This window comes from Sorghum bicolor, chromosome 7, assembly GCF_000003195.3.
Source record: "Sorghum bicolor cultivar BTx623 chromosome 7, Sorghum_bicolor_NCBIv3, whole genome shotgun sequence".
NCBI classification, from domain to species: Eukaryota; Viridiplantae; Streptophyta; class Magnoliopsida; order Poales; family Poaceae; genus Sorghum; species Sorghum bicolor.
This window is the reverse complement of record NC_012876.2, coordinates 61158344-61185924: the sequence shown is the minus strand read 5'-3', so window position 1 is coordinate 61185924 and position 27581 is coordinate 61158344. Positions and strand designations below refer to the sequence as shown.

General features: G+C 45.4%; 3 protein-coding genes, 1 long non-coding RNA gene and 1 pseudogene across 10 annotated transcripts; all 5 read right to left on the bottom strand.

Annotated features, from left to right (window-relative positions):
• On the bottom strand, positions 66-1541 carry LOC8057852 (probable carboxylesterase 8). Its single transcript, XM_002444582.2, has one exon. The coding sequence runs from the start codon at positions 1419-1421 to the stop codon at positions 396-398; it is 1026 nt and encodes a 341-aa protein (XP_002444627.1). The 5' UTR covers positions 1422-1541; the 3' UTR covers positions 66-395.
• On the bottom strand, positions 5936-10341 carry LOC110436973. Of its 7 annotated transcripts, none has more exons than XR_002454971.1 (7): positions 9479-10341; positions 9257-9323; positions 7548-9039; positions 7406-7461; positions 7248-7311; positions 7068-7163; positions 5936-6283 (listed from the first exon to the last, which is right to left on the bottom strand). It is a non-coding gene; the product is annotated as an uncharacterized LOC110436973 (long non-coding RNA). The 7 variants fall into 7 exon arrangements; XR_002454973.1 differs by having other exon boundaries at positions 9936-10341; XR_002454972.1 differs by having other exon boundaries at positions 7548-7667; positions 7751-9039; positions 9257-10340.
• LOC8057851 (40S ribosomal protein S19) lies at positions 14484-15877 on the bottom strand. The gene is made up of 4 exons (XM_002444581.2): positions 15659-15877; positions 15128-15218; positions 14855-15038; positions 14484-14776 (listed from the first exon to the last, which is right to left on the bottom strand). Exons 1-4 carry the CDS (start codon positions 15746-15748, stop codon positions 14704-14706), a joined length of 438 nt encoding a protein of 145 aa, XP_002444626.1. The 5' UTR covers positions 15749-15877; the 3' UTR covers positions 14484-14703.
• Positions 17576-19528, bottom strand: LOC8057850 (geraniol 8-hydroxylase). Its single transcript, XM_002444580.2, has 2 exons — positions 18493-19528; positions 17576-18401 (listed from the first exon to the last, which is right to left on the bottom strand). The coding sequence occupies exons 1-2, from the start codon at positions 19444-19446 to the stop codon at positions 17766-17768; spliced, it is 1590 nt and encodes a 529-aa protein (XP_002444625.1). The 5' UTR covers positions 19447-19528; the 3' UTR covers positions 17576-17765.
• LOC8057849 lies at positions 23811-26998 on the bottom strand (annotated as a pseudogene).

Here is a 27581-nt window from a genome sequence, read left to right as displayed (position 1 = left end):
AGGGAGAAGCTGCAATAAGCTACTTTTTTCCAGCTTCATCCAACTTATGTCTTTGTGAGAGGAGGGGAAAAATAGCTTCACCCATGAAGCTGTTTTGGATATAAGTGTTTGGCAAAAAAAAAACAGCTCACAACAGCTTATGAAGCTGTTGTTGTGAGCTGTACCAAACAGACCCGAATTATCCATGAAAGCGATTTGTTTGTGGACAAGTGCAGTCCAACTCACTCGCATGAACCAGAATAGTGCCAGGTTGCCAAGACTCAACAACACTACAGTGCCGAGATTTTTTTTTTTTGGCTTATTGCGCACGGTCACACGACAGAATGCACACACCGATGCAACAGCAACAACACATCTTCACTTCTGGGTCACCGGGACGACGAGAACTCGACGCGTCAAGCGGCGTCGCCGGTGGACAGGAACTCGCGCATCGCGGCGAACAGCACCTCGGCGATCTCCGGCACGAACAGCTCCGACGCGTGGAACCCGGCGACGTCCGTCTTCACGACGACCTCCGCGGCGCCGCTGTGGTCCTGCAGCCACCGAGCGAACTCCCGCTGCCTGTCGATGAGCGGGTCGTCCAAGTTGCCGGTGACCAGGCACCGCGGCGGCAGGCCGGCGAGGGCCTCCGGCGCCATGGCCTTGACGGGGTTGCAGAACTCGTGGTCCCGGTCGGCGCCCAGTGGCAGCGCGAGGCTCCAGAGCCTGTCGCTGGCCTCCAGCGGCAGCATGAAGTCGTCCTCGGACCCGGCCTCCGACGGCGTCCGGTCGACGCCGCCGAGGTAGGGCTGGTGCAGCAGGACGCCGCGCACCGTGGCGGGTGCCATGTCGAGACCCCCGGTCCGGAGCGCCGCGAAGAACGCCATGTTGCCTCCGGAGCTGCTGCCCATGAGGAAGCAGCGGGAGAGGTCCCCGTGCGCGGCCACCCAGGGGTCCCCCGGCGCGCCGTCGCGGAGCCACGCCACGGCGGCCGCGGCGTCCTCGTACGCCGCGGGCAGGCGGTGCTCGGGCGCCAGGCGGTACTCGAGGGACGCCACGATGGCCGGCACCGCGGCCGCCATGGCCTCGCAGTGGCCGTGGTAGAAGACGGTGGCCGGGGAGAGGATCACGAAGCCCCCGCCGTGGAAGTAGAGGACCACGGGGAGCTTGGCGTCGGAGGACGTTGCGGGGGAACGGGAGGGAAGGTAGAGGCGGAGGTACGTGCCGGCGGAGGCGTCGAGGGGCACGTCCCTGGAGATGACGCCGCGGCCGAGGCCGCCGCCGCCGGCGGCGGCGGCTTCGGAGGACGGAACGAGAGGGACCTCGGGGCGCGTCACCGTGCCGTCCGGGTTGACGACGATTTGCATGAAGAGGTTGGTCTCCTTGGTCAACGTCGGCGGACCCGAGGCGTCGGCGGTGGCGGTGGCGGTGATGTCGCCCATGGTCCTTCCTCCTGTCGACCTCACACTCTCGGCTCGCTCTGTTTCTTTGAGGAGGACGCGGATGGGTGAGTCGTCGGTCGTCGCGGCGCGCAATGGTGGCTGCAGAGGTGAACTGTGGGGCACGGTTATATAATGCGGGCGCTGCTCCGGTGCGGTGCCCGTGCGTCGCGTGGGTGGAGTCGAAATCAGCACAAAATCAGGGGAGTTTCTGATGGAAACGAGGACGGCGTTTTGTTACTGTCGCGGGCGCGGCGGGGCAACGCCTTCGATCCCAGCAAATTTCGAAGAGTCAAAATATTTCAACTTTAAGTAAAATTATAAAAAAAAAATTATAAATATTTATAAGATCAAATAGATATACTATAAAAATATATTTAATAAAGAATCCAACGATAGTTAGTTAGGCCTTGTTTAGTTGCCAGCCTAAAATTTTTTCATCCATCCCATCGAATCTTTGAACACATGAAATATTAAATGTAGATAAAAAAATAAACTAATTATACAGTTTGGTTGAAAATCGCGAGATGAATCTTTTAAGTCTAGTTAGTCCATGATTAGCCTTAAGTGCTACAGTAACCCACATGTGCTAATGCCATATTAATTATACTGTAGTCTTAAGTGCTACCGTAACCCACATGATTAGCCGAATATGTCCGAGCCGCACGGGCGCGCCCGGCCATAGGACCGGTCGAAATGCTCCGAAACCGATGGGACAACCTGAGGTGCCTGTGTTCTACTGTCGCTATGCATGGTTGGAGGAAGGCTCGATCGTCTCATTTGTCACGTACCCGTTTCGGTTCCGGAAATGTGTAGGAGACTGCCTACTGGGAGGAAGTGCCTGTCCTGTCCGTTTGGTCGTCGACGGCTATAGGCCATGCCATGGCAAAAGGTGGTTAGTGTCACATGCGTTCCTTTGCTTTATTGACCCTTGAGGCCCCCGTTTGTCTCTGTCTCATGGCTATACAACATCACCATTACCTCAACTTTCGAAACAAAAAGATTAAAACAAAAGAAAGTTTGAATACCTTTTGAGGTTCTTAAGAAAAAAAGACCAGAAATGAAGTAGGTTGGCCCTGTCCAACTAGCACTCTTCTATCTTTCTCCCGCGTGGTCTGCAGTGTCACCACTCACCGGTCACCATTGCATCTTCGCTCTATTTTTCATATTATAGAATAACTCAACAAGTTCAAATCAGGTAGTTCGAGTATTTAAATGAGTGATACCTAGTTTTTCGTCGTGAGAAAACACTAATTCAGGTTCGGTTTTAGGTATAGTATGCGTCTGCCATCGTCATATTATCAATTGTTCAGCTATTGTCATTAATGATGTTGTAGCTCTGCTAAACATGGCTATTTCGCTTAGCACCGCAATATATTTAGCACCACTAATATTGATTATGGCAAATATTCATTCCTTGTTCTTGATGACTAACCTATGCATCTTTGTTGTGGTCCTTAGTTAAAATGAGGTAATGAACTACTACTCAATAATTTTGAATTTTTGATTTTGAATGTGTCGAAGAAATATGAATGTCGATTATAGTAGTGAGTATGTTGATTGTTTTTAATCAGTGTTTAGTAATCGACCTAGAAATATGTTCCCTATATCCTTATAAATGCAATTGAGTATTTGTGTTCACAAAATTTACATACGATATGTTTTTTCTACATAATTAATTAAGAATTTCTATACTTTCTACAAATCCTGCAAATGAAATAGCTTTTGCTATAGTTTTTTATAGCTTCTTGAGAAGGTTACCACTAAATGTCATAGTCCACGATTTAAAACCATCACCCATATGCCTTGTGAGGCATGACTCACCAATGTCGACACATGTCCAACTACCATGTCCTCAGCCCAGTGGCTCGCCAAGTGCTCGCGACCTTGCCCTATTAACTTGGTCTAACCTTTACCTTGACTCTGGTCAATGTTGTCTTCAATATCCATGTAGCTGCCCACGGTTTGTCCTTGGCATCATGCTCCTTGAGTCCAAAGCTTTGTGTCTGTTTTTCACTACCTTCGGTCCATCGCACATGAACTCCTCGCTTGACCTTCTTCATCGCCTATCGACTATCTTGACGTACCCCATATCTACACATTCAAAAGCTAAGGGATATGTTACACAATCTACAGAACACAGTACAACATGATACCTCCGGTTAATCAAGCATATATGAAACATGAACTCAATTGGATAAGCCCTATAAATCTTTCAACTATTGCGTCAATCATTCATCACATGCAGATAGATCTAACGCACTTCTCAATTTCTTCTCTCGTTTATTAATATATACATGCCTAGCAAACTTCTTACCGGTTACCTTCCGGGGGAAAAATTACTTGTTAGAAGTGAAGGAGAGCGTTGATCATTCACCTTTTCCTCGCAACAAAAGTCTAGCGCCATGACATGACATACGATTCCTTCTAAAATACATACAAGGCAAAAGGTTGTAAGCGCCTTTTGGGACCTGATGAAATTTCTTGGTGGGCCCTGCCCCCTCTTGTATAAGCTGATCAAGATTTTTGTTTCTGCAATCAGCCGATAGTGCATTCAGCACCGGCCACCTCTCTCCTAACGTATGTAACGTGTCACCCAATCTTATAAATATGATAAATGTCACGAGGGAAATGAGACACGTAGAAAATGACCGTATTGTGTACACTCTACACTGCATGTGGACACAAAGCAGCCAGCAGATGGGACAGGCATTATCGGATTTTTATTTTCTGACACGGCATGATCGAATGAGGAAAGGGACTTGTTGCTTTTGCCAACAATGATGCGGTCAGCCGACATATACACTGCCAGGGAACGAAAGCCAAGCAGCAGCCAGGCCAGCAGGGACGGATAAACTGATACTAGGGCCTTGTTTAGTTCACCCCGAAATCCAAAAAGTTTTCAAGATTCTCTGTCACATCGAATCTTGCGGTACATGCATGAAGCATTAAATATAGACGAAAACAAAAACTAATCACACAGTTTGACTATAAATCACGAGACGAATCTTTTGACTCTAGTTAGTCTATGATTGGACAATATTTACCACAAACAAACGAAAGTGCTACAGTTCCGAAAACTTTTGAGTTTTCGGAACTAAACAAGGCCTAGTAATAATATTGTTCCTGCCGCCCCGCAGATCTCGTTTTCTGCAAAAACAAATTAGCTTTTAGATGACGCTTGGCGTTGACAATCATGGCTTTGGCTTGCTTCTCGGCATTTGATTATTCAAGCTGTGATCAGGATCCGCTAATTGCCTTGTTTTTCTCCGATCCAGAGCTTCATACTGTGCAAAGTTGACAAGATTGATCATTGATGGGTGATGGACTGATGGCGTTGCATTATTTGTTGCTTGTAATCTCAAGGCATGGGCCATATGGATTGCTTATTAGTGCTTACACTAAGGGCCTGTTTGGTACAGCTCACAACAGCTTCGTGAGCTGTTGTGAGCTGTTTTTTTTTTGCCAAACACTTATTTTCAAAACAACTTCATTGATGAAGCTGTTTTTCTCCTCCTCTCACAAAGACATAAGTTGGAATGAAGCTGAAAAAAGTAGCTTATTGCAGCTCTCTCCCTCATTTCTCTCTCTCAACTATGCATGAAGTAGTTGGTGAAGCTATTTTGCCAAACACTTTTTCCAAAACAGCTCAGTTTCATCTAGAAAGTCACTCATGAAGCTATTTTCTAAAAAAACAGTTTTACTAAAGTTGAGCTGTGCCAAACAAACCCTAAATTCATCATTTTTGCTTTCAGAGATCATACCCAAATTTCAATATTAGGCGTACGTACAAATTAAAGATGAATATATCAAAATGGTCCTATCAGGTCGCTGTACCACGAAAAACAAAAGTTGGTGCCCATTTGGGCTACTCCTTTTGAACATGAAATAGCAGGTGCTCTAACTTTGCAGTGTGTATGTTCTTTTTTCAAGAGTAAAGAGAGCTGTATCGACTAGATATGATTGTTCGTACAGTCGGCCCAAATACACGCAGGTGCTTGACCTAACTAAATTACAAAATGTTTGTTTCATTTAGCTAAAACATTTGCTACTTGGTTACATTCTCCTTTTACATACACTACCTTCCACTTGCTTAGGAGCAGGGCGAGTACTTCCCTTGCATTTTCCCTTGCTTCATTCGACGACCACGAATCCAATCTCCAGTTTATCCACTGCTGAACTACACATGGTGTTGACGATACGTGAACAATCCGATTAGATGATGATCGGAGAGTGACACCGTTGGATGGCCAAGCGGTAAGCCCTCGACGCAAGCCTCTGCTTCCGGTGCACTACCACATCTGAAATGAACGCACCTTTGCTATATACTAGTACCGGGGCGCGCGCATCCGCGCGCCCGTGCGAACTCGCGAGTATTCATTTCAGGGAACACAACGCTGATACATTACAGGTCAATCGGTGTTTGAATGGACTATTGTCTAATCAATGGATCATAGTTTGGTTTATTCTTGGATGGCTCAGCTTTTGGCAGATGACAACTGAGAGACACTGAACCATTCAAATTAAAAACATGATAGCATATTGAGTTCCATGCATACTGGAGTATATTAGTACGGGTAGCATATATGCTTCTTGCAAGTACATGAATAGATAGGCATATAAATTTTGGACAGGACCTGGGCATCTTAAGTAATATCCAGGAGATCAAAGCATAATAGCCTGAATAATATACACTGGACAAGCCTAGAAGCGAGTACATAAGTTTACGAAAGTCTTGGACAGTCTCAACTAACTAATACTGCAATGCCTTATACAATCAGTGGGTCTCGAAACCAGTTTCTTGGTTATTTTGCAGCAAGACCTTTTGTTCTCTTGGTCTGGATCATCTAAATTCAAGTATCTCCCTGCACATGTCACAGATAGGAAAATTTATTGATTGAACATTTTTTTTGTGAACTAAACAGATTATATGAGAAGGAAGATTTTGAGGTATACAATAACCGTGAAGTACTATATCAATTATAAATGGCCTAAGGAACACAAAAAGACACAAATAATTTCAGTAAATTTGCAAGGAACTTAGAAGAGCCAACGAATATTGAACATGGTATATATGTGTCAATTAGCTTGAACGTAGTCACTTACCAGGGTTAAACCAATGGATTGCAGATCTTCAGTAGTTAGGCTGCGAGCGGTCTCTGAACTGGTGTTCTTAGTTTCTTTTTGGGGTTTCCTGGTTCTTTTCTTCTTGGGTCCTACTTTTTGTTCGTTTTTTTAGTCTTTCTAGTTTCTAGTTGCTCTGTAACAACTGCTTGCCTTTCTTAATGTTATTGTTGTAGGGGTGCAAACCTCTCTAGTTCTTTTTTTAAAAAAAATAGCTTGAGTTTAGATTGAGGAGCAGTTGGCTGCATATAAACTGCAGCTATTTAACAAAGAAAAGAAATGAGACATATAATGTTTCTCTAGGCTTGGGCATTAATCTAAGATGCACTTTGCTCTTTTATATTAATGCATTTGCCTGGCATTTTCCTATCAATAGTTTTCGTAAAAAAAAAGATGCACTGTCAGAGCTCTCCTTTGACTAATGCTTGGAGGCAACAGATTTAGCTCCGTGAGTTATATACATATATATGAGCAATCGGATATGGCCGAATGAATTAAGCCAAATTAGTGGGCTTATAGTTTTACCTTTTTTTCTTTTGCGCTGCAGTAGTGGATCAATTGGACCATTGTGGTTATCCTTATGATTCCCTTTGCGTTCAAATTTTGATCCGCTATGGTTTCCTGTAAATTGGAAGCAAAATAGTCTATTAAGTTCTGCTGTGCTAAAGTTTTGAGGTTCAGGGCAGAAGATATGTATGAACCCACCTTTTCAGTGAGAGTGTTTTCTCGAAACAGTTTCCTATGAGCGTGTGATGTTCCTGTTGGCGACCTAAATCATATGGTAACAATACTTTTTTGGAAACAATTGGAAAGGTAAACAAGCTATTTTTCTCTTGGGTAATTTTCATGTCAGTGTGACTTACTTGGTGATAAGATCCTTTAGAGGTGTATCATCTGGGACAGCTGCTGGAGCAGGTGTCTATGTATGAAATCAGAAAATAGGTTATGCAGGTGTAGACGTATGTAACGAAGCATGAATAATTAAAAAGAGGCAATATAACATACCGATTTAGTTCCACAGTCAAAGGATACAGGCTGTGGTTCAGGCTGCGTACTCTGGAGTACCAAGTGAACTTGCTGGTTGTATGGAACTGGTTACTGGAACTGGAACAATCTGTGCAGCCGCTGCAGAGGTAACAATATTTAATGATGAGGTATGCCTGTCCGGTCTATCTAAAATGGACTTGATCAGGTATTGCCTCCTTGACCTAGAGGTATATGAGTGTTCGGTGAGGGTAACCGAGAAGATAAACTTCTTGGAAAGTAGACCAGCTGCTACTGCTAGCTTCAGTGGGCTTAAAAAATTGCACAGGGAGGTAGCAATGGACAACCGAATGACTAAATCTAGAGGTAAGCAGGCTGCAAAATGAAATGCACTGACCATGGATTCATTCCGGAAGTTAATTATCAAAAATAGGAACAATTTTAGTGCTCCACCTGAATTTACGGATGCTCTTTTGACAAAAAATATTCAGGAAACTAAATAAATGTCTGAGTAGTGCTACCTTCTAAATATAAGCACTTACTGAAAAAATACAAAAAATAAGATTTATTGACAAATTTTGCTTTGAAAATGGTAGACATATATTTCTAGTTTAGCAACATTATACGACAAGATTCAGTAAAAGGAATCCCATCTAGCATGTCTGCTAGGCATTCTCTGAGCCAAACCAAGTTTTAATAGAGACACACTTCCAAAACTATCCCCAATATATCTGAGCCAAACCAAGCTTTAATAGAGACACGCTTCCAAAACTATCCCCAACATATCTGGCAGGTATAAAATTTCCATTAGAGTACTAAACCCTTTTGGAATTTGGCTCAGCAGTGATTTATGCTAGGCAGGCATCCCAACATATCAGCCAGGCACAGAATTCCTGGTAGACCACTAAACCCTTTGGAATTGGACACAGTAGCGATTTGCTGCATCTGTAGGAAGAATCTCGTGAATAAATAGAGCTTGACCAATTTTTTTATTACATAACTAAGGAACTCGTGGGAAAGGGAATCATGAAAAAAATACCACCACCTCCATGATAAGGTTTGATCCTGGCTTGGCAATTGTATATGGTTACTTTTAGCAATTGTAATGCTTCTAGCATTTATAGGTATGAATGCATTTTCTATCTACTGTTATCTTTTGCTGAGAACTCATGAATCATTGCTAGGCCTGATACTACAGTACTGAAATTAACACGACACAATATTACTTTGAGCTAAAATAGAACTGATTCAATAGGTGGTCATATCTCCTATGAGACTATAACTTATATGTAGAGGCAAAGTGTGGCAACATTCCACCAATCAATATAAAAAAGGACAAGATGAATGAACCGGAAAGTAGGCACTGTATCAATACGAGATTCACAATAGGCAATGTATCAATACGAGATTCACAACAAACTGTAGATATGGTGTCCTAGCACAGGTGAAATAAATAGAGAATGCTCATAGAATCCACTCCGATTAGTGAAGAGCAGAGGCAAAGTGTGCCAACCTGGTGCAGGATTCAGTAGGAAAATGAATCACATATTTGATGGCTCAATCAGTATTGCAGAGTATAATAATAAGGGATTCCTTGAAAGTGTAGGAAAACAATTCAACGGTAGTTGTGAGTTTTAAACATTTAGTACTAAACCAATGCATTGCTAGTTGAGAAGACGTACTGATTATATATGGATTTGAAATAGGATTTGCAGTTAGGGAAAATATACCCGGTCTGCTGCAAGGTAACAGATAGTGCCTTCGTCAATATCCTGACTTTAATACGTAGTGCCAATCCTGCAAAAACATTTGCTACCTTCACTCCAAAATCATGAATCTTGAATTTATGAGGATTCAGAAACAGAGCATGAAGCCCCTATTTATTTGATAAAGGCAAAAAAAAGGTTAGCCTGAGGATATTGGATTGCAGGATAAGGACATATTTAATATACCTAGTCAAAATAGAATATGTCTGAAATTGGACCTCAATACAACTATAAATTCACAGCTGAAACCATAAACTAACGACTTTGCACTTTAATACGTAATGCCAATCCTGCAAAAACATTTGCTACCTTCACTTCAAAATCATGAATCTGTGAGGATTCAGAAACAGAGCATGAAGCCCCTATTTATTTGATAAAGGCAAAAAAAAAGTTAGCCTAAGGATATTGGATTGCAGGATAAGGACATATTTAATATACGCAGTCAAAATAGAATAGGTATGAAATTGAACCTGAACCCACTAATACAAATATAAATTCATACTTGAAACCATAAACTAACGACCTTGCAGGATCAGCACATCTGGAAGTCGAACCTGAACCCATCAAAATAAATCGGAACTCACAGAACAAACCATGAACTAATCAAACTGATCAACAACTGAACCAATAGAATGAACGCGACCTGCTCGAAAATAGGCAGCTAGGGTTTCCTGTAGCACCTGTAGCACACGAGCAAACAAAGCAGAGGGAGAAGGTGTTCAGGTGCTCCGCACGCAAGATGTGGGAGAGGGAGTGCTAGGCTCCAACCACGCCGGCTGCCCCTGGCCACCACCGCCGCCTCGTAGCAGCCGCCATCTCAGAAGGGAAGGGAAGAGAATGGAAGAGAGAGAGAGGAAGGGGAGGGAGAGACGGAGATGAGAGGCAGGCGAGGGAGGGCTGGGTAGGAGGAGGATGGTGGGCGCCGCCGTTGCGCCAGCCGTCGCCGAAGACGCACGCAGCCGCCGTCGCCCCCTGCACGCGTCGGAGAGGGAGAGCGAGAGAGAGCGAACAGGAGGAAGAGAGAGGAGGGGAAGAGAAGCTTTCGGGAAGTGAAGCCAAAACTGAGTATATATCTATTTGGGTGGATTCCGATGAGAATTGGAAGAAGCCAGAAAGAAGCTAAGAAAAAGCCAAGAAGGTAAGGTGAAGTAGGAGAATCAGATTCTGGTAAAATCTGACTTAACAAATCAGGACCATCCGACGGAGGATCCGATGGCCGAAAAAATTTGGAGTGACGTGGCGGTGGGTTCCGGCGGAGGAGCAGGCAGACTTTGTTGGTTTTAATTTAATCTCTTGCGATTACTCCAATCCCTGTGTCTTTCGATTGTTCCACGAACAATTCTGTCTCCGGTTTGTATGTTCAATTCTATATTTCTATATACTTGAGTACTTGACGTGTCCCGACTCACAAACATGTTTGCTCACTTAATTCTAATGCTATATATATTATCATTTTGCTCACTTAGCACTACAATTATTAGCATACAAACTATTCTAGCCATCCCATTATTAAAGCTGCCCCTAAAAAGGCCACTCTTTCACTCTTGGAACGTGGCTTCTCGTTATGACGAGCAACATCACTGTAATCCGCGGCATCTTCACGAAACTTCAACTGGCTATGAACCTAACCAAGAAGAAGCTCACCAACCATGAAACGAAGAGACATACCTTCATAGAGAGAGAGAAAAAATGTAAACAACACGTAGTATAGTACATTTGTACTGTATGTATATCTCCAACCAACTTTAGCAAAGCCCACATAATTAATGTAGGCCTGACAAGTCAATACTGGGCCTCATTAGCGTAGGCGCATGAATCTTGCGTGGGCCTTTTGGGCCGTGTTTAGTTCCTCGAGAGAAAAACCATAGCACTTTCGTTTGTTAGTGATAATTATTGTCCAACCATGGACTAACTAGGCTCAGAAGATTATCTCGTAAATTTCGACCAAACTGTGCAATTAGTTTTTATTTTCGTCTATATTTAATACTTCATGCATGTGTCTAAAGATTCGATGTGATGGAGAATCTTGAAAATTTTAGGTTTTGGGATGGAAGTAAACAAAATTTCTAATCTATTTGCGTCTGCCTGGCCTCTTACTCACACCAGGCCCATTTTGCCAACCATGCATTATTATTACGAGGAAAAGAGAAATGCCATCAAACCTTCTAGGGAGTCCTATAAAAGTTCTGTCTCTCTCCAAATATATTGAAAACTAATCTTCTTTATGTCTAACTCAAATTTCTGAAGGATTGGATTTATCTAACCACTTATTAGCTATACCTTTTCCAATTTTTCTTACCTTTTCCAATTATGTTTTTTTTTAAAAAAAAAATATCTTATGAACAAACCGCCTGTATGTTGTGAATATTTTATTTTTATTTTAAGGATCCTTGGAACAAAAGAACTTTGTAGGAAAAATAAATTGAACTGTGAAGTACTAGATTTATCTAACAGCCTAACTCTATCTTGCCAAGGAACATCTTACTCTAAAATTCCTTTGTTTTTCCTCTGTTACATCCAAAACACTTCATGAAATAATTATTTTGTTTCATTTATCGTCTTGAATATTAGGAATGGTCTCCTGGTTTTTCACTTTTGTGTGAGCTTGTAAGGCTATCTCCAACAGAGTTGCATAGCAAGACGCATACTCAAAATAGGTGACATACGGTGTAAAAGCAGTCTCCAACAGAGAAGCCAAACGCAACACCCATTTTAGGTGTCGAGCAACACGTGAGGCAAAAATGCGTCTCCCTCCATGTCTTTGTGTCCTCCTTGCAGCGCGGGGCCCACCACCACGAGGGAAGGGGACGGCCAGAACCAGGGATGGGGAGGGAGCTGCCGTAGTGGACGAGGCCGCCGTCGGACATGGTGGTGGTGAGCGCGGTCGTTGCGGTGGGCCAAGGCGAGTCTACCTCATCCCCTCTACCAGATCCATGGCAATATGAGGTGGATCCATGGCGAGGTGTGGCCGGCGTGGCGAGGTAGTGCGGGAAGCCTCCGGTGGCGAGGGGAGTCCGCGGCGGCGAGCCTCCGGCACGGCGAGTTGGATCCATGGCGGGGCGTGGGCCAGCTCGGCGAGGAGCAGCTAGCACGGAGGCGGGTGGGGCTTGGCCGGGGGTGGGGTGCGGCCGGCGTGGCGTGTCCGTGCGAGGAGCCTTCGGCGTGACGAGCTAGGCGAGTCCGCGGCAAGGACCCTCCGACATGGCGAGGAGCAGCCAACACGGAGGCAGCGGCGCTCGGCGGGGCTTGGCTGGGGCGTTTGGGTGGGTGATTTTGCGTTCCCTGTTGGAAATGAGAAGTTTTGGGTGAGAGACCTATTCCATGTGCATGACCTAAATTAACAAATGCCTCTCGTGTTTGGGTGAGAGCTATTGGAGACAGTCTAATAATATCAGGAGAGGTTCCTTGGTTTTTCACTTTAGTGTGAGCTTGTAATAATTGGTGTTGTTCTTCCTCCTAGAGAAACAATGAAGCCGAAACATTTGTTTCCATTATCTAAATAATAATTGCTCTGTAGTTGAAGTATTGTAGACTTGGGTGAGAGCTAGGTATACATGGCCTTATGGCCCGTGGCCCGATGACCCAGCCCATCGCCCAGTGATTTGGCCCGATCCGAGCACGGCAGAATAGCCATCGGGCCGACCCAGCCCAAGGGCACCAAGTCGTGCCGGGGTCGCCACCGAGGCACGCAATACGACACGATGAACATAAACTGTTGGCGTAGTAATGACTTATATATATATGTTGTTAATTGTTATATTAGTGAAAATGATTAAGTATTTTAGCATTTGGTAAAGATATTGATTAAAATGATCTGTTGTCAGTTTGATGGATCGTGGACCAGCACGGCATGAAAATCAGCCCACAGGCTGTGCCTTACGCCGAAGGCCAGACACAAAGCCCGTAAAGACACGGCCCGCTAGACACGGCCCATGGTAGTTCAGCAATCTGCGGCACGTCACAGCATGGCATGATGTTGGGCCAGCCCAGCACAGCCCATTGGACATTAGAGCTAGGCAAGCGGAAGCACGAAAGTTGCAATGGCATGGATCCAAAATTCCAAATAACACTTCTAAAATAGCCTCTCACTACCTCTCCCAGTCCCGATGCCGGGCGAGGGAGGGGAGATGGATGCTGCAGGGAGAGAGGAAAGGGAGACGGAGGAGCTGGAGTTTCTGGAAGCACAGGTGCATGTACCGTGCAGAGCGAGGCTGTGGATCGGAGGGTGCTGGTGGGTGTACTGTTCTTAGAACAGTGTTTTGTGAGGAGAGACTGTTCATATACAGTGTTTTATGAGGAGAGGCCGAGTATACAGGAATAAGAGTATAGGATAGATAAGAGTATAGGATAGATACAGCTTTTCTATCTTCACATACCCATATAAAAAATGCTGGGCCTGACACTGAAAAAAGCATTCTGCCCACGACTGCTCAACTTGTGCATTTCCTTTTGCTATATTACTATTCAGTAATAATCAAGAGAGATAAACCTATTCGTTTAAGCTTATCAGTCTTGCAACCCATTCAACAGTATTTTTCTCTCACAATAAATCAGCCAACAATACTTTCTATTCTCTCACAATAAATCAGCCAACAATACTTTCTATCTTAACTTATCAGGCAAACAAACATGACGTATAGAACTGCAAAAAAAAAAATGGAAGCATGACGCAACTGCAAATGCGCTAGCTAGGAGAATTCTCAAGGGCACCTTAGTCAAGAGTACCAAGGCCTTTTTTTTAGTTCACCCCAAAATTTAAAAAAATTTCAAGATTCCCCATCACATCAAATGTTAAAGCACATGCATGAAGCATTAGATATAGACGAAAACAAAATCTAATTGCACAGTTTGCCTGTAAATCAAGAGATGAATCTTTTAAACCTAGTTAGTCCATAATTGGATAATATTCGTCAAATAAAAACAAAATGCTACAGTACCATAATCACATATCTTTTCAGAACTAAACAAGGCCCAAGTAGATATCAGAGGCAATGCGTGAATTGAGAGAGCTTGATGGCAAAGGAGACATCAAGAGAGATCTTAAGGTACTTCTTTCATGGCATGAAACTGTACTGACTGGCTCATATTTTTTCATAAACTCTCGAAACAAACCTAACACAGTTTAGGCAGCTAAGAAGAAATAGCAGCACATATAGAGCTTAATCTATCCAGGGCTATTATCACATAGAGCTGTACCAAAAGGAAGACACGACATGCATATTTATATTTGGTTCCAAAATGAGTTTTGATATCACATAGCTAGATGCATCAAATCTTAAAGTTCTCTGAACTCAAATCCTAATCCAAAAGTGCAAAATAATGTTTAGCCATCTCAACCATCAAAACATGACAAAGGTGCGATTAAAGTCTAGCCATCTCAACATGACATCATTGAAACTGAAGATGACTCCTCAAGCTTCAACAGCAACCCTTCCAGCCACTTGATCCAGATCACGCCTTCCCTGAGCCGTGATGAGCCGTCCACTGTAACACCAAATCCAATAAGCAAACTTCCACGACCAGGCAAAGTTATTAGCAACTGGGACATAGCAGTTCAATTACCCCTTGGGATCGACATCAATGATGCCCATCTTCTGCAGCTGCTGCAGGATGTTGCGTGAAATGGCACCACTGCTCTTGCAGAAGTGCGGTGGGCGGGAGCCATTCCTCTGGCGGCCACCGTAAATCTTCTGGAAGCCACCAACACCAATGCCTTGCCTCAGGTAGATCTTCCTCGCAATGGATGCTGCAGGAAAAAAAAATTAAAGAACTAATTGAAGAGAAAATCTGGACAATGAAGTTTACACTTGATTATGAAGAGACAAAATTCCTCACCAGCCCTGGTGTAGTACCAGTCAGGGTCATACGGAGGGAGCTCCTTGAACCTCGCAGTCTTCACGATGTCAACCCACTCTGGGAGCTCCATCTATCAGAAGACAAAGGATACTTGTAAAGGAATTACACATAACAACATAGGAACATAGTCATTATCAATACCAGACAACCGATGCAAAAAAAAAAAACACTTTACAAACAGGTTGTTCTGCATAGATGATCTAGACTTGAATGGAATAAACCATGTCTAATGCAACAACAGAAAATCTACCAAGTATGAGTCCAACGAGAGTAAACCAGACACGAGAACAGTTCGCTGGTATAACCACATCAGCTGGCGGAGCCTGAGGTAAAACCAATGGGAGGGACAACTAAAGTAAATTGCATGTATTTCAATAAGCTAAAATTGCAGCGCTGTAACAAGCCTCTGCGATGGATCCGGCCAAGGTCGTCTCCGCTGACTGCCGCAGTGCGAAACAGCCGATGTAGCCTCGAATCAGATGGGAAAGTGAGCGAGTCGTGCAGCGTTACCTTGCCGGAGCGCTTGAGGTGGGCAGAGTAGGCCTTGACGAACTCATGGGGGTTGACATCCTTCACCGTCCTCGCCGTAGACGCCGCCATCCTGCCGAACGCCGCCGGACGAGAGAGGGGCAGGTAGTGTCGGCTGCTCTGGGGCTAGGGTTTGGAGGAGCGGCGTCGGAGGCGGAGCCTGGGATTCATATAGGACGGGGCTCGGCATCTGGAGGATCCGACGGTTGCGATGGGGTGAGCGGTGGGTTTAGGGTTTGGGCCTGATGGGGTGCTGATGGATCAGGATTCGGGAGATGCTGGGCCTTCATGGGCCGTAATAGAGGCCGGAAGGACGCGAGATGTGGCTAGCAGGCCCATGTCGTGACCAGAAGCTCCTTCTTCGAGCTCCAGATACAAATCTCAGGCATGTGCAGAAAAAAGACATGGCACAACCTGATTTTATATTTTCTATTTCGAATTAGATGTTTTGCTGAAATATGCACATATCACTATGAGAGATGAATTTTGTGAAGATGCCCTAATGAAGTAGCATCAAAATCAAAGAACATTTCGATTGTCACCTTGCTAATGGTAAGGATCATGTGTATCTCTGAATAAGCACTTCACTCCTTCCTTCAAACTGAATTGAGATGGCAGCAGTTTAAAAATCTGAGCTGAAATAGCTACCAAAAAAAAGAAATTGAATGAACATGTATGACTGACCCATATAGAAGAAAGGATAAGCAAATTTTCTTAATGTGGAGTTGTGGACAAAAGCCTTTGTTTAGGGTATGAATGGACTACAAAATATTAATTAATATCTAAAAATCCATGTAGTGAGCCAAATAAAATTTATAACACAATATTGAACAAGTAAAGGCATAATTGTTCGTAAGAGGTCACACCATGCGAAAAGGCATAATTTTGTCTCTTAACTTTGCAAAAAACACTTACTATATATGACAACTGTAAATCAGGGAAGAACAGCACTCCATAAGTCCATATCATGCAGACTTACCAAGGCTTATCGTTTTTGGAGATGCAATCCATCTGATTTCCTGAGTGTGTTGATTATGAGCACTGAACGAAGGATGAGTGTATCACTATATACATAAATAGATGTATGTAGATGTCACAGAAATACACTGGTTCCTGTCTCGTGTCGTATCAGCATATGCACTAAATAGTTCTTGTCATAGCAACGCAAGGACAAAGAGCCAAGGGAGAAGCCTTAGTCCTCGTTATCCATCTATATATTCTTTCGTAAAAACACAATCCAGGAGATTGTCAGCAACAGAGCTATTGGATATATTATTGTCGAAACAATAGCAAACTTGTTCTTTTTTAAGGTTGGTATAGCTGGTTGTCTTCTTTTTTTATCATTAGGACCTCAAATAAAGGATCCTTTTATGTTATGCTCTTGCTTCGCACAACTTTGACAATGGAAGTAAATTTGTGGCCAACTAAAGCTGTTGTCTCAGCTTTATCGTAATCTGATCTAATTAGGGGTAAGCTCTTTATTAAGTGTAGTCTGAAACATGTTAGCAAGTGTGTGACCAGGACTGCTATGTAAAGTCTGGAATTAATATATCTAAAGAACAATTCTACTTTCTGATGTTAATTAATTGCATTGAGATGAAACTATCTACGAAATGAACACTTCACAGACATCTTGAGATATCTCGAATGCAGTAGTCTGCAGCAGCGTAAGGATTAAACTTGCAGCCATTTTACTAAAACTTCGAACCATCACATCAGATGCAAATCTCTCAGGTAGTCAGGTGTCCCTGCACACTGCAGCCTCCAACTTGCTCCTCAAAGTCCACACACCTTGCTATCTGAGAAGAATGGATCGGATAACAATATAGATAACGAGAGCACAGAGCAGATTCTCTGGCGCACATGGCCTCAACGGGGTGCTGTCGCGCGCGTGCCACATTTGTCTAACCATCTTCGGAGCTTTCAATTGATAGTTCGGCTTGTGTGTTTATGACAAAAATTGTAAAACATCATCACTGTTCAGTATACAACGTATTCACGAGGGAGTACAGATGGCCAAATGTGCTACATTCCTCTGTGCCGTGGAATGACCCAATTCCAGTGGATGTGGATCGTGGACGGACATGGACTAGGCGGAGTAGAGCTCAGGCTTGGACAGCCTCGGCGTCGGCACGGCCACCAGCGGCGTGGCCTTCTTCATGACGATCGCGAACTTCTCGTCCAGCTCCAGCCTCGCGCCGGCCGGCAGCTCCCAGTCGAACGCCTGCAGCAGCATGGCCAGCGAGTAGGCCGTCATCCGGTCGGCCATGGCGATCCCAGCGCAGATCCTGCGCCCGGACCCGAACGGGAGGTAGTCCATCTCGCTGCCGTTGAAGTCCCACTTGCGCCCTTCGCCGCCGCCCAGGAACCTCTCCGGGATGAACTCCTGCGGGTCCTTCCACACGGCGGGGTCCCTCATGATCGCCCACACGTTGACGAACACGCGGCACCCCGCCGGGACGCGGTAGCCGCCCACCGTGGCGTCGGCGCTGGGGCAGTGCGGCACCATCAGCGGCAGCGCCGGGTGCAGCCGCAGCGTCTCCTTGAGCACCGCGTGCAGGTAGTGCAGCTGCGGGAGGTGCGACTCCTCCACTACCGCGTCCCTGCCCACCACCGCGTCCAGCTCCTGCCGCACCTTTGCCATCAGCTCCGGCTTCTGCATCAGCTCCGCCATCGCCCACTCCACAGTGTTCGACGTGGTTTCTGTACCTCCGACCACCATGTCCTGCCGTTCATTTTATTGGATGCATTAGCTGCATTATTAGGTTGGTTGATTAGCAGCTAGAAGGTGCTCGACGGATCAATCATATTCATACCATGAGCAGTGCCTTGACGTTGGTCATGGTGAAGGATGTCTTGCCGTCGCCGCCTTCCTTCTCGAGCTTGAGCATGTACTCCAAGAAGTCGGGCGCGGGGGGCTCGCCGCCGGCGCGCTCGGCGCTGATCCTCTGCTCTATGATCCTGGCGAACATCTGGTTGAAGCGCTCCTTGAGCACGTCGGACTTCCTCCGGATGCCCTGCAGGTCGAAGCGCGCGAGCGCCGGGAAGAAGTCGGACACGTTGGGCGCGCCGAGCATGTCGGTGATCTCGGCGACGAGGTGCCTGAAGTCCTTCCCGACCGCGGCGCGCTCGCTGTCGCTGCCGACGTTCCCTCCCCACAGCGTGCCCGTGATGACGTTCATGACGGTGAGGAACATCTGCGCGCCGACGTCGACGGGCGCGGCGGCGACGGCCTGGGCGTGGAGGTGCGCGAGCGTGGCCCTGAACTCGCGCGCCCGGAGCCCGTGCACGTTGTCCAGCCCCGCGGGGCTGAGCATCTCCCGGACGCACACCCGCCGGAGCAGCCGCCACGTGGGGCCCACGGGGTTCCACACGATGTTCTGCCCGCCGCCGTAGGAGATGGAGCGCGCCGCGTCGGGGACGTCGCGGCCGGAGAAGACGAGGTCCTGCTCGCGGAGCACCTCGCGCGCCAGGGACGGGGAGGTGACCACCACGCCCAGCTTGGAGCCCAGGCGGATGGAGAAGATGGGGCCGTACCTGTCCGCGAGGCGCGCGAAGTACACGTGCAGCTGAGGGTCCAGCGACGGCAGGCTGCCCACCAGCGGCAGGCCCGTGGGGCCCGGCGGGAGGCTGCCGCCGCCGTTTCCGTTGGCGTTGCTCTTGCTCCCGCGGCCGCGCACGGCGGCGGCCACGAAGAGGAACGCTGCAAGGAGGAGCGCGCCGTAGAGGAGCGTGGTGGAGGCTGCGGCGGCGGCGGCGGCGGCGTCCATGGCTAAGGAGAGGCCGGGCAGACAGTCGTGCGTGTGCACGTCTGGGAGGGGGTGCGGTACGGCAGTGTGATGGGCGGCAGAAATTATACCCGGGGAAGCCCGCGATATTTCCCAGCCCACCGCGACGGTGATGGCATCTCGGCCTGTGGACGGGGGCGCGACGGGAGATGCGGCGTTTGTCGCGTCCAGGCACGGCGACGATCCACTGCAAAAACAATGCCCGCGCGCGTGGGGCCCCTTTGGACGCACACGCACCGCAGCGCACCAGACGCGGGCAGGCGAAGCTCCTGGCTCTCGAAGAACCGCAGCGTCGGCGTCGGTCACATTCTCATTTAATTTCGTGTGTCATATTTTTTTCTTTTTAAAAAAATGGACGACCCTTTGCCAGATCTTTTCGCACGGAAATTGGTGGCATTCATTGGATTTGCTGGTCGTGGGGGCTGGGGCGGCAGCGGCACGCCGTACGCGCAGGCCGGCGTACGGTGGTAGCGATGGAATATGGTGGCATTGGTTTGGACCTGTCGATGGGAGTGGGCCCGCCTTACGTGTCGCTTCTCACTAGTAGTACTTGTGATGCCCAATCGGCCGGAGAAATCGACACCGGCTGACGGCGCCACCATGGAGTGGAAGGTGAACGCTGTGAGGTCGCTACGCACCGGCCGATGCCGTCGGATCTGGCTTGTTTAGACAGCCCCGGTGGCGATCCTAAGTGGGCTGTTTAGATCCGCAATAGCTAAATTTAGTTGAAAAAAAAAGTTTAGTTGGGCTTTAGTACCTTGATCTTTTCTTTAAGTTATTTCTAGCGTTAGGCTCAACTGTAAAAATAACCAATTGGGGTACATAATATGTGTTTGTCCATAAGCTATTCAAGGATATTCATATATGTATTTACATCCATTTTAAATACGGATATAAATATCGATAGCGTGCTATACATTAGATGTTGAGCACATTACTGGGGACAATACTACTAACAATGATTACATTGTCCATCTTGAATCGCGGGAGGTCATAGGCTAACTAAGCATGATAGCATAGCATTCCACGTAGGACGATAAGGGACAAAGTTGAGCTAAAAAAGTTTAAGGACTAAAATGCACTATATTAGTTCACGATTGAAACTATATCCAAAATACAAAGTTTAAGGATTAAAATTGTTAATTCGATAGTTCTAGATGAAACTGAGTGATTATTCAACACACTTATCTTATATGTCTTCATCATCGGCAATGGAGAAACATACTGGAACTTGATGTGGTGATATGATGCAAGGCACAAAGAAGGAGATGAAGACAACGCGTCGGCCATAGGAATGTATGGGGGGCTCACTGCCGCACTGTGCGTGCCATGGGCAAGCTATGTGTGATTGAGAATGCAAAGGAATCGGATCTCGGCTTGGACCTCTGCCACAGTGTTGTGAGCTCTAGCTCGGTGTGGAGCTTGCAGAGGAAGAAGGAACGAACATAGAAATGGCTAGAGATAGGATGGAGAAGCAGGGGACCAAGCCCGACTAAAGGTTGAAGACAAAAATACCAAAAACATTTACCTTCATAATTCTATCTCTTAAAGTATGAGAAATAAATAAAATAATCAATATGATACAAAAAAATGCCCAATACCATTAAGAAAGTATGTATATTTGTCATAACACATCATATTGATTATTTTATTTATTTCTCATACTTTAAGAGAGAGAATTATGAAGGTAAATGTTTTTTGTACCCTTGTCTTCAACCTTTAGTTGGGCCTGGTCCCCTGCTTCTCTATCCTGTCTCTAGCCATTTCTCTCTCTCTCTCTATGTCCAGGGTGTTGTACTAGATGATACTGAACGCTTTCCAGTACTGTTCAGTATTTTTTTCTCCTCAATTTTAACTTGCGGTGTAGAATAGCGCTGCCGTGTATATAGTATAAATATTAATAGTTTTTTTATAAATCTAATTAGTTTTTAAAATATTTGATCAGCACAAACCTCTATGTAATTTTTTTACGCTTGAGCTGCTGGACGACAGAGAGGCGACGACCTAGGTTGAGAGAATAACAATAGCCAAGATACTCATGCTGCACACGCGTAGTATTCTTTGTTCGCGTCACGCCGGCCACGCGCCCACGCCGCCACCTGCGCTTGCAAGGCTTGCATCTACGTACTCCCAGTCTGGCATCGCCCATATCTATCTATGTAAATTATTCACGGAACGGAACCGTGCACGCGCTCTCTGATAATATTCAGTCGCAACAACCCAAGAACACAGCGTGTCGTGCCAAAAAAAAAAGCGAGGGCCCTCAGACGTGAGCCCGTGGTGGGCTGGTGACCCGTGGTTTTATACTCTTCCCGGACAGGAATTCTTAAATTCACGAGGACTCTTCCCGATGGCTCATAGAGATTGAAGGAAATAGAGAAAAAACTTAGTTTATTTCCCACAGGATCTCAACCCCCTCCAATTTCTATGGAGAATGTGAGTATCCAAAAGAGCTTGCACTTTATAATTTTATTTGTTAAGGTCTTGTACTTTTTAGATCCTTTTTTAGAATAACTCAACATAACGCAGATGTCCATAACACACATGTACCTACCCTATGAATGTACGTATACAAACTCTACTCCTATGAAATTTTTAAGATTGAGCAAATAAATCTTAGAGATTAACGAAGTTAAAATATATGAAAATGTATTGATACTTATAATAACACGTAATAAGTGACTAATAATAGAATATTTTTATAACAAACATATTAGGAAGTAGAAATTTAAATGTAGTTAAACTTTAAAAAATGACTTCTCAAAAAGTAAGACGTATTATTTAGGTTGGCGAGAGTAGTGTTGTGGTGGGAATGTGGTATTGGAGTGTGTAATTCTAAAAAAAAGTCTCACAACATAATATTTTTTTAAGAAAAACTCGGAAACGAGAGCTTTCCTTTGCATTGGTAGATACTAATCGTCAGGGACCAATTGTGAATTACAAAGTTTGTTGTATATAGTCCATAAACACGTTTTGAGTCACTGGGGCAACGGAACATAAACATCTGTTACGAACCGAAGCTAAGCAAGTGCAAAACTCAGAAAGCATTAAGCCTAGAATTTATCTAAACACAATCCCGTATGGATTCCGGTCCCATTTTGACGTTTTGAGTAATTCACCGAGGATTGAAGAGCCAGGCTCCTTAACGTTGCTTGAGCCTCTGCATGCAAGTCTGCAACTTCTCAATCCCTACCTCAAGTACATCTCCACATTTCTTAAATTCTTATAACAAAACTCCTTTCTCCGTTGCCGTTGTTCTGATAATCTTGTAGTAATCAAACTGTGGTGGCTTCCATTTAGGACCCTGTCTCAGGCTTGTTGATGTGGACATGTTCTGAATCTTCCCCAGTTCCATCTGATGGTAGAGCTGCAGATCTCAGATTGTTTTTCCTGCATTAGCTTTGTTCCTTGTCAACCACCATTGCCACAGGAAAAATCAGCATCTTGTGCTTCAACCACAGCTAAAACCATCAGTTTTACAGGAAGATGATCTAACGCGTTCAATGCCATATTCCACAAAGTTGCACGCAGTTACAGGGATAAGGAGATGATGCTGGGAGGAAGAGATCAAACTAATATTACTGCGAGCCCAGGCCGTTTCAGATGTTTTTGTAGTGTAAAAATCTGAGGAAACTGCACAGGCAAGTTTGAAGAAACTAGTCGAATGGAGTAGTGGGAGGAAGGCGCCAACTTTTGTGCTTGAATATTACACTAACGATAATTTTCTTACTAACCAAATTAACACTTGATGTTTCTTTGTCAATTAAACAATCACTTTAAGATGAAAACACAAGCAGAGAATATGGAGTCGAGACCACAGGCAAAGAAGGTTGCCGTGGCGTTGGCTAGCAGGAAGAGACCAGGAGAGAGAACCAATTCATGGGCAAAGTACATGATAAGAAAAACATATTTCGAAAATAAAAATAATCATATGCTCATATTTTGTTTTAATAAGCATTAGAATAGTACTAGGTAATATAAAAGTTGTCCACACATATTATTTATTTATTTTTTGTTTCGTGTTACATAACCTTCAGTTGTAACTTGTAATACACAGAAGTTAGACTATCTGCATCAATATTTCCAAGTTCATACTATGTTCATAACAAATCGGAACTCCTGTCTTGAAATAGTCTGCACAGGATACCATGGTCAAAATACCAACCTGAGCTTTGGCCTAAAAGACAAGAACATCTCTTCTTAATCGGAACAGTGGCACCACAAGTCCACAACCTAATTTTCCATAGGATACAGAGGAAAAGGAATAAAAAAACAAATCACTAATCAGATCTGATAAACCACAAAACAAGGCATATCACATAGGAAATACATAAATTTCTGCAAAAAGAAAATACAATACTAACAAACATTGGATTGAAAACATCACTTCTTTGTTGTCTGGTTCCTACATCACAACCAAGATGATATATGCGAATTCTCCGTATCAAAACCATCTGTTTGTTATTTTCTCAACTACAAGATCTCAAACAAAAAAGAAGGGCCATTCCATATGACTTCTGTTACAGGACACTAAGCTTTACGGCTAGCCACACTTGGCGAACGGTACCCTGCTTTAGTGGGCTTTCCCCAAGGAGAAACTGAAGGCCTGCCTCCTTTGGTACGTCCCTCGCCTCCACCATGGGGATGATCCACAGGATTCATAGCAACACCACGGACAATAGGGCGTCTGCCTAACCACCGGCTATGCCCTGCCTTTCTTAGTTTGCGTGTGCCATGGCTTGGATTGGAGACTATACCAATTGTAGCATGGCATTTTGAATCCACAATTTTCTCAGCACCTGAAGGAAGGCGCAGAACACACTGTGCATCTGGCTCCTGGACTACTTTAGCATATGTACCAGCTGCTCGGACAATCTTCCCACCCTGACCAGGACGACATTCAATATTATGCACCCATGTTCCAATTCTTGCATTCGCTAGTGGTATGCAATTTCCAACCTTTGAGTTGAGATCAATTATATCAAACTGATTAGATGAGGAATACGGCGAAGAGGCTGGACTCTTAGAAGGTTTTGAGGAATCATAGTTCATCACTGTACTACATGGCATGCATTGGTGACTGGCCAATACATAAGATACTGGTACAAGATCACCCTTTCCCTTTGCCCCTTTACTCATACCAATAGACTTCGCTGCCAAGCTACTGAAGCGGTTAGCTTGTGTCTGAACCAAATGTTTCTTCTTCAGATCATTCTGCCAAGAGAGAGCAGCTTGACGCTTCATTCTTTGTGTCCAAAGCACATTATCTGTCGCCCATTTTTTAATTCCAGAAAGAGAGAATGTCTGTTTTCCTTCTTCATTTCCTCTGACTTGAGCAAAGAAAGTGGGCTTGGCACCAGCTAATGCTATCCTAGGTAAGCTCCCACCAGATTTAACAGATGCAATATCTCCATGCATTGCCCAGAGAAGAGTACAGTGCAGAAGCTTTCTTTTCCTTATGCACTCTACCAGACAATGCCGCACGGGGAAACCGGCCGGAGACATAAGCAGTGACAGATTCCAGTATCTGAGGCTTGGCACTGAGCTCTTGCAGAGCCTTGGGGCGGCGAAAATGCACCCCTTGAACCCATCGCACCAAAGCAATGCTAGAGGAGCGATTCGGGTCATACTCGATCCGCTCCACAATGCCAAGGGAAGAGGTGCCCCTCTTCACATCAACTTTCCTCTGCAACCTCTTGGCCCCTCCGCCACGGTGGTAAGAGGTGATGCGCCCTGACGAGTTCCGCCCGGCCGTCTTGGAAGAGCCCAGAGTCAGATGCTTCAGAGCTCCCACCTTCGCCTGATCTCTCACGAGCGAGAGAGCGGACTTACGTGCCCTCTTGTTCACAGGGAGGAGTGGAGGCTCTCCAAAACAAGAAATGGCCCCTCTACCTCTAGGCTCTGCAACATTCAAAAACCAAAGATGAATTATACACATGCACATGTCTAGAACTCTACATATGAAGCATTATATATTTATATCCAAACTCCAATATACATCCTATCAGGCACGCCTAGCACAACTTAGATACGAAAAGATTTTGGATTTTGCTACTGTATCACTTTCGTTTGTTTGTGGCAAATATTGTCCAATCATGGACTAATTAGGATCAAAAGATTCGTCTCGCGATTTACAATTAAACTGTGCAATTAGTTTTTATTTTCGTCTATATTTAATGCTTAATGCATGTGCCGAAAGATTCGATGTGACAAAAAATCTTAAAAACTTTTTGGTTTTTGGGTTAACTAAACAAGGCCTTAGCAGAGTATATACAATAGCAAAATCAAGAGCCAAAGCCACCTGAGCAGCATCAGCGGCGCCTTGTTTGTTTGGGGGCAGAAAGTATTGTTGACTGATTTGTACTGTTGGCTGATTTATTGTGAGAGAATACTGCTCAGATTCGGGTGGTAAGCCCAAATAAAGGGATCAGTTTCGCACAGAAGGAAAGGAAGAGAATGGGTGAGCTTATACCTGGTGAGTGCTCGTCGCCGGCGAAGTGACCGAAGCTGGAGACCTGGGCACCTGCTATAGGGCGCCGTCGGGCGTCGGCAGCGGCGGAGGGCGCCCAGTCGTCCGTCGCCACAAGAGACAGGGAGCGGCGCGCACGCGATGCGAGGGGTACAAGCTTTGGGAGAGTAGTGGTGGTGGGCCGCTGGGCCGGACGGGACGGGACGGGACGGGCTTGGGCTGTGGCAGGCCAGACGGGAACATTTTCTCCTCCAAAAGCTCTAAGCACTCGCTCGCCGCTCGCGGTTACGTTGCGTCATGGTCGTTTTCGTCAGGTCTCCGCCGCAGCTGCGGGCTGCCTCGCCGTCACGACTCCCGGCGATGGGGATTTCCAGACGCCACCGCTCATGGCTAAGCCTCCTCGAGAGTCCTCGTCCAGTCGTCCTCCACCTCCATCAAGCGGCTACGGCGGCCGTCCTAGTCCTGCCATGCGACAAAGCAGCCATGAATCTTGGTTTGCGTCATCTTGAGCACGCATTTCATCATCACTTCATTACCCGCCTTGACTCCATCTGGCCCGATCGAACTCCTGGAGCCCGCCACCGCCAGTAACTGAGTACTTCCTCTGTCCTTTTTAATTGTCGTTGTTGGTGTGCGTGCCACAAGTTTGACTCGATTTGTAGAAAATACGTATAACATTTGTATCTTCAAATAAATTTATTCAAAATCTAGATTCAAAGATCTTTCTAATGATACTAATTATGTATTATAAATATTAATATTTTTTAATATATAATTGCCAGCAGTTGTTTTTTAGGAAACGCAAGCGACAATTAAAAATAGAACAGAGGAGTACTGCTCAAGACGGCAGGCAAGAGTAGCCAGCAGCCACACCCACGGGCCACGGCCACAGCTTTCCGAGGGGAAGGCTGGACATGACTGCAACTTATTAGACTTCATAGGCATGCGGTCACGCTCTCCCCCTCTCAAAGCAACAACACTGATGACTCACTGAGCGTCCATCCAGCGCCTACGCTCCCGGCCAGGATAGCGACCCGCCGCCAGCCTACTTCCAGTCTCTGTCATGGCTTATTACGTACAATCATACCTGTGATGACGATCGATGATATATACCTAGGAGGCATTTGGTCTGAGAAATCACCACATTCTTGTTCTTGATAGAACCCGTGTCTAGTAATTAATAGGCATTGGGCTTAATTAATTAGTCTTTGCTTCATAAGAGTTTTATTTTATGATCGTTCTTATTCTTGGCATATATTTTTTGGGTGTCTAGCCATTGGTTCAGAGCCTCAGACTTAAGTTTTGAACGATTAAGGGCAAAACTCATGTAGAAGCCAGAATAAAGAAAATCCCTTTTATCTAAGCAAAAATGAGATGATCCTATTATGTGGCTGTACGTACTGTACTAATCATGTGGCTGTCAGGGGTGAATGATGATGGATCAACATATTCATATCATTCAAACCCAAACAGGAACAAAGATGGGTGAGTGAGAAAGTGATGGATCAATCCACTGCTAAAGCCAAACGTACACTCCCGGCCGTAACAGAAAATATCAAGTGCACATGGTCCTATTGGGTTAAAGTTATACAAATTCAATCTTGGATTTCATCTAAATGAATGGTCCAAGTGATGAGAGGTGCAAGTT

Coding starts and splice junctions, on each gene's coding strand:
- LOC8057850 (XM_002444580.2), bottom strand. CDS start 19,446: ATGGACGCCGCCGCCGCCGCCGCCGCAGCCTCCACCACGCTCCTCTAC. Junction 18,402..18,492: donor ACGTCAAGGCACTGCTCATG/GTATGAATATGA, acceptor AATGAACGGCAG/GACATGGTGGTCGGAGGTAC.
- LOC8057851 (XM_002444581.2), bottom strand. CDS start 15,748: ATGGCGGCGTCTACGGCGAGGACGGTGAAGGATGTCAACCCCCATGAG. Junction 15,219..15,658: donor ACCTCAAGCGCTCCGGCAAG/GTAACGCTGCAC, acceptor GTCTTCTGATAG/ATGGAGCTCCCAGAGTGGGT. Junction 15,039..15,127: donor CTGGTACTACACCAGGGCTG/GTGAGGAATTTT, acceptor TTTTTCCTGCAG/CATCCATTGCGAGGAAGATC.
- LOC8057852 (XM_002444582.2), bottom strand. CDS start 1,421: ATGGGCGACATCACCGCCACCGCCACCGCCGACGCCTCGGGTCCGCCG.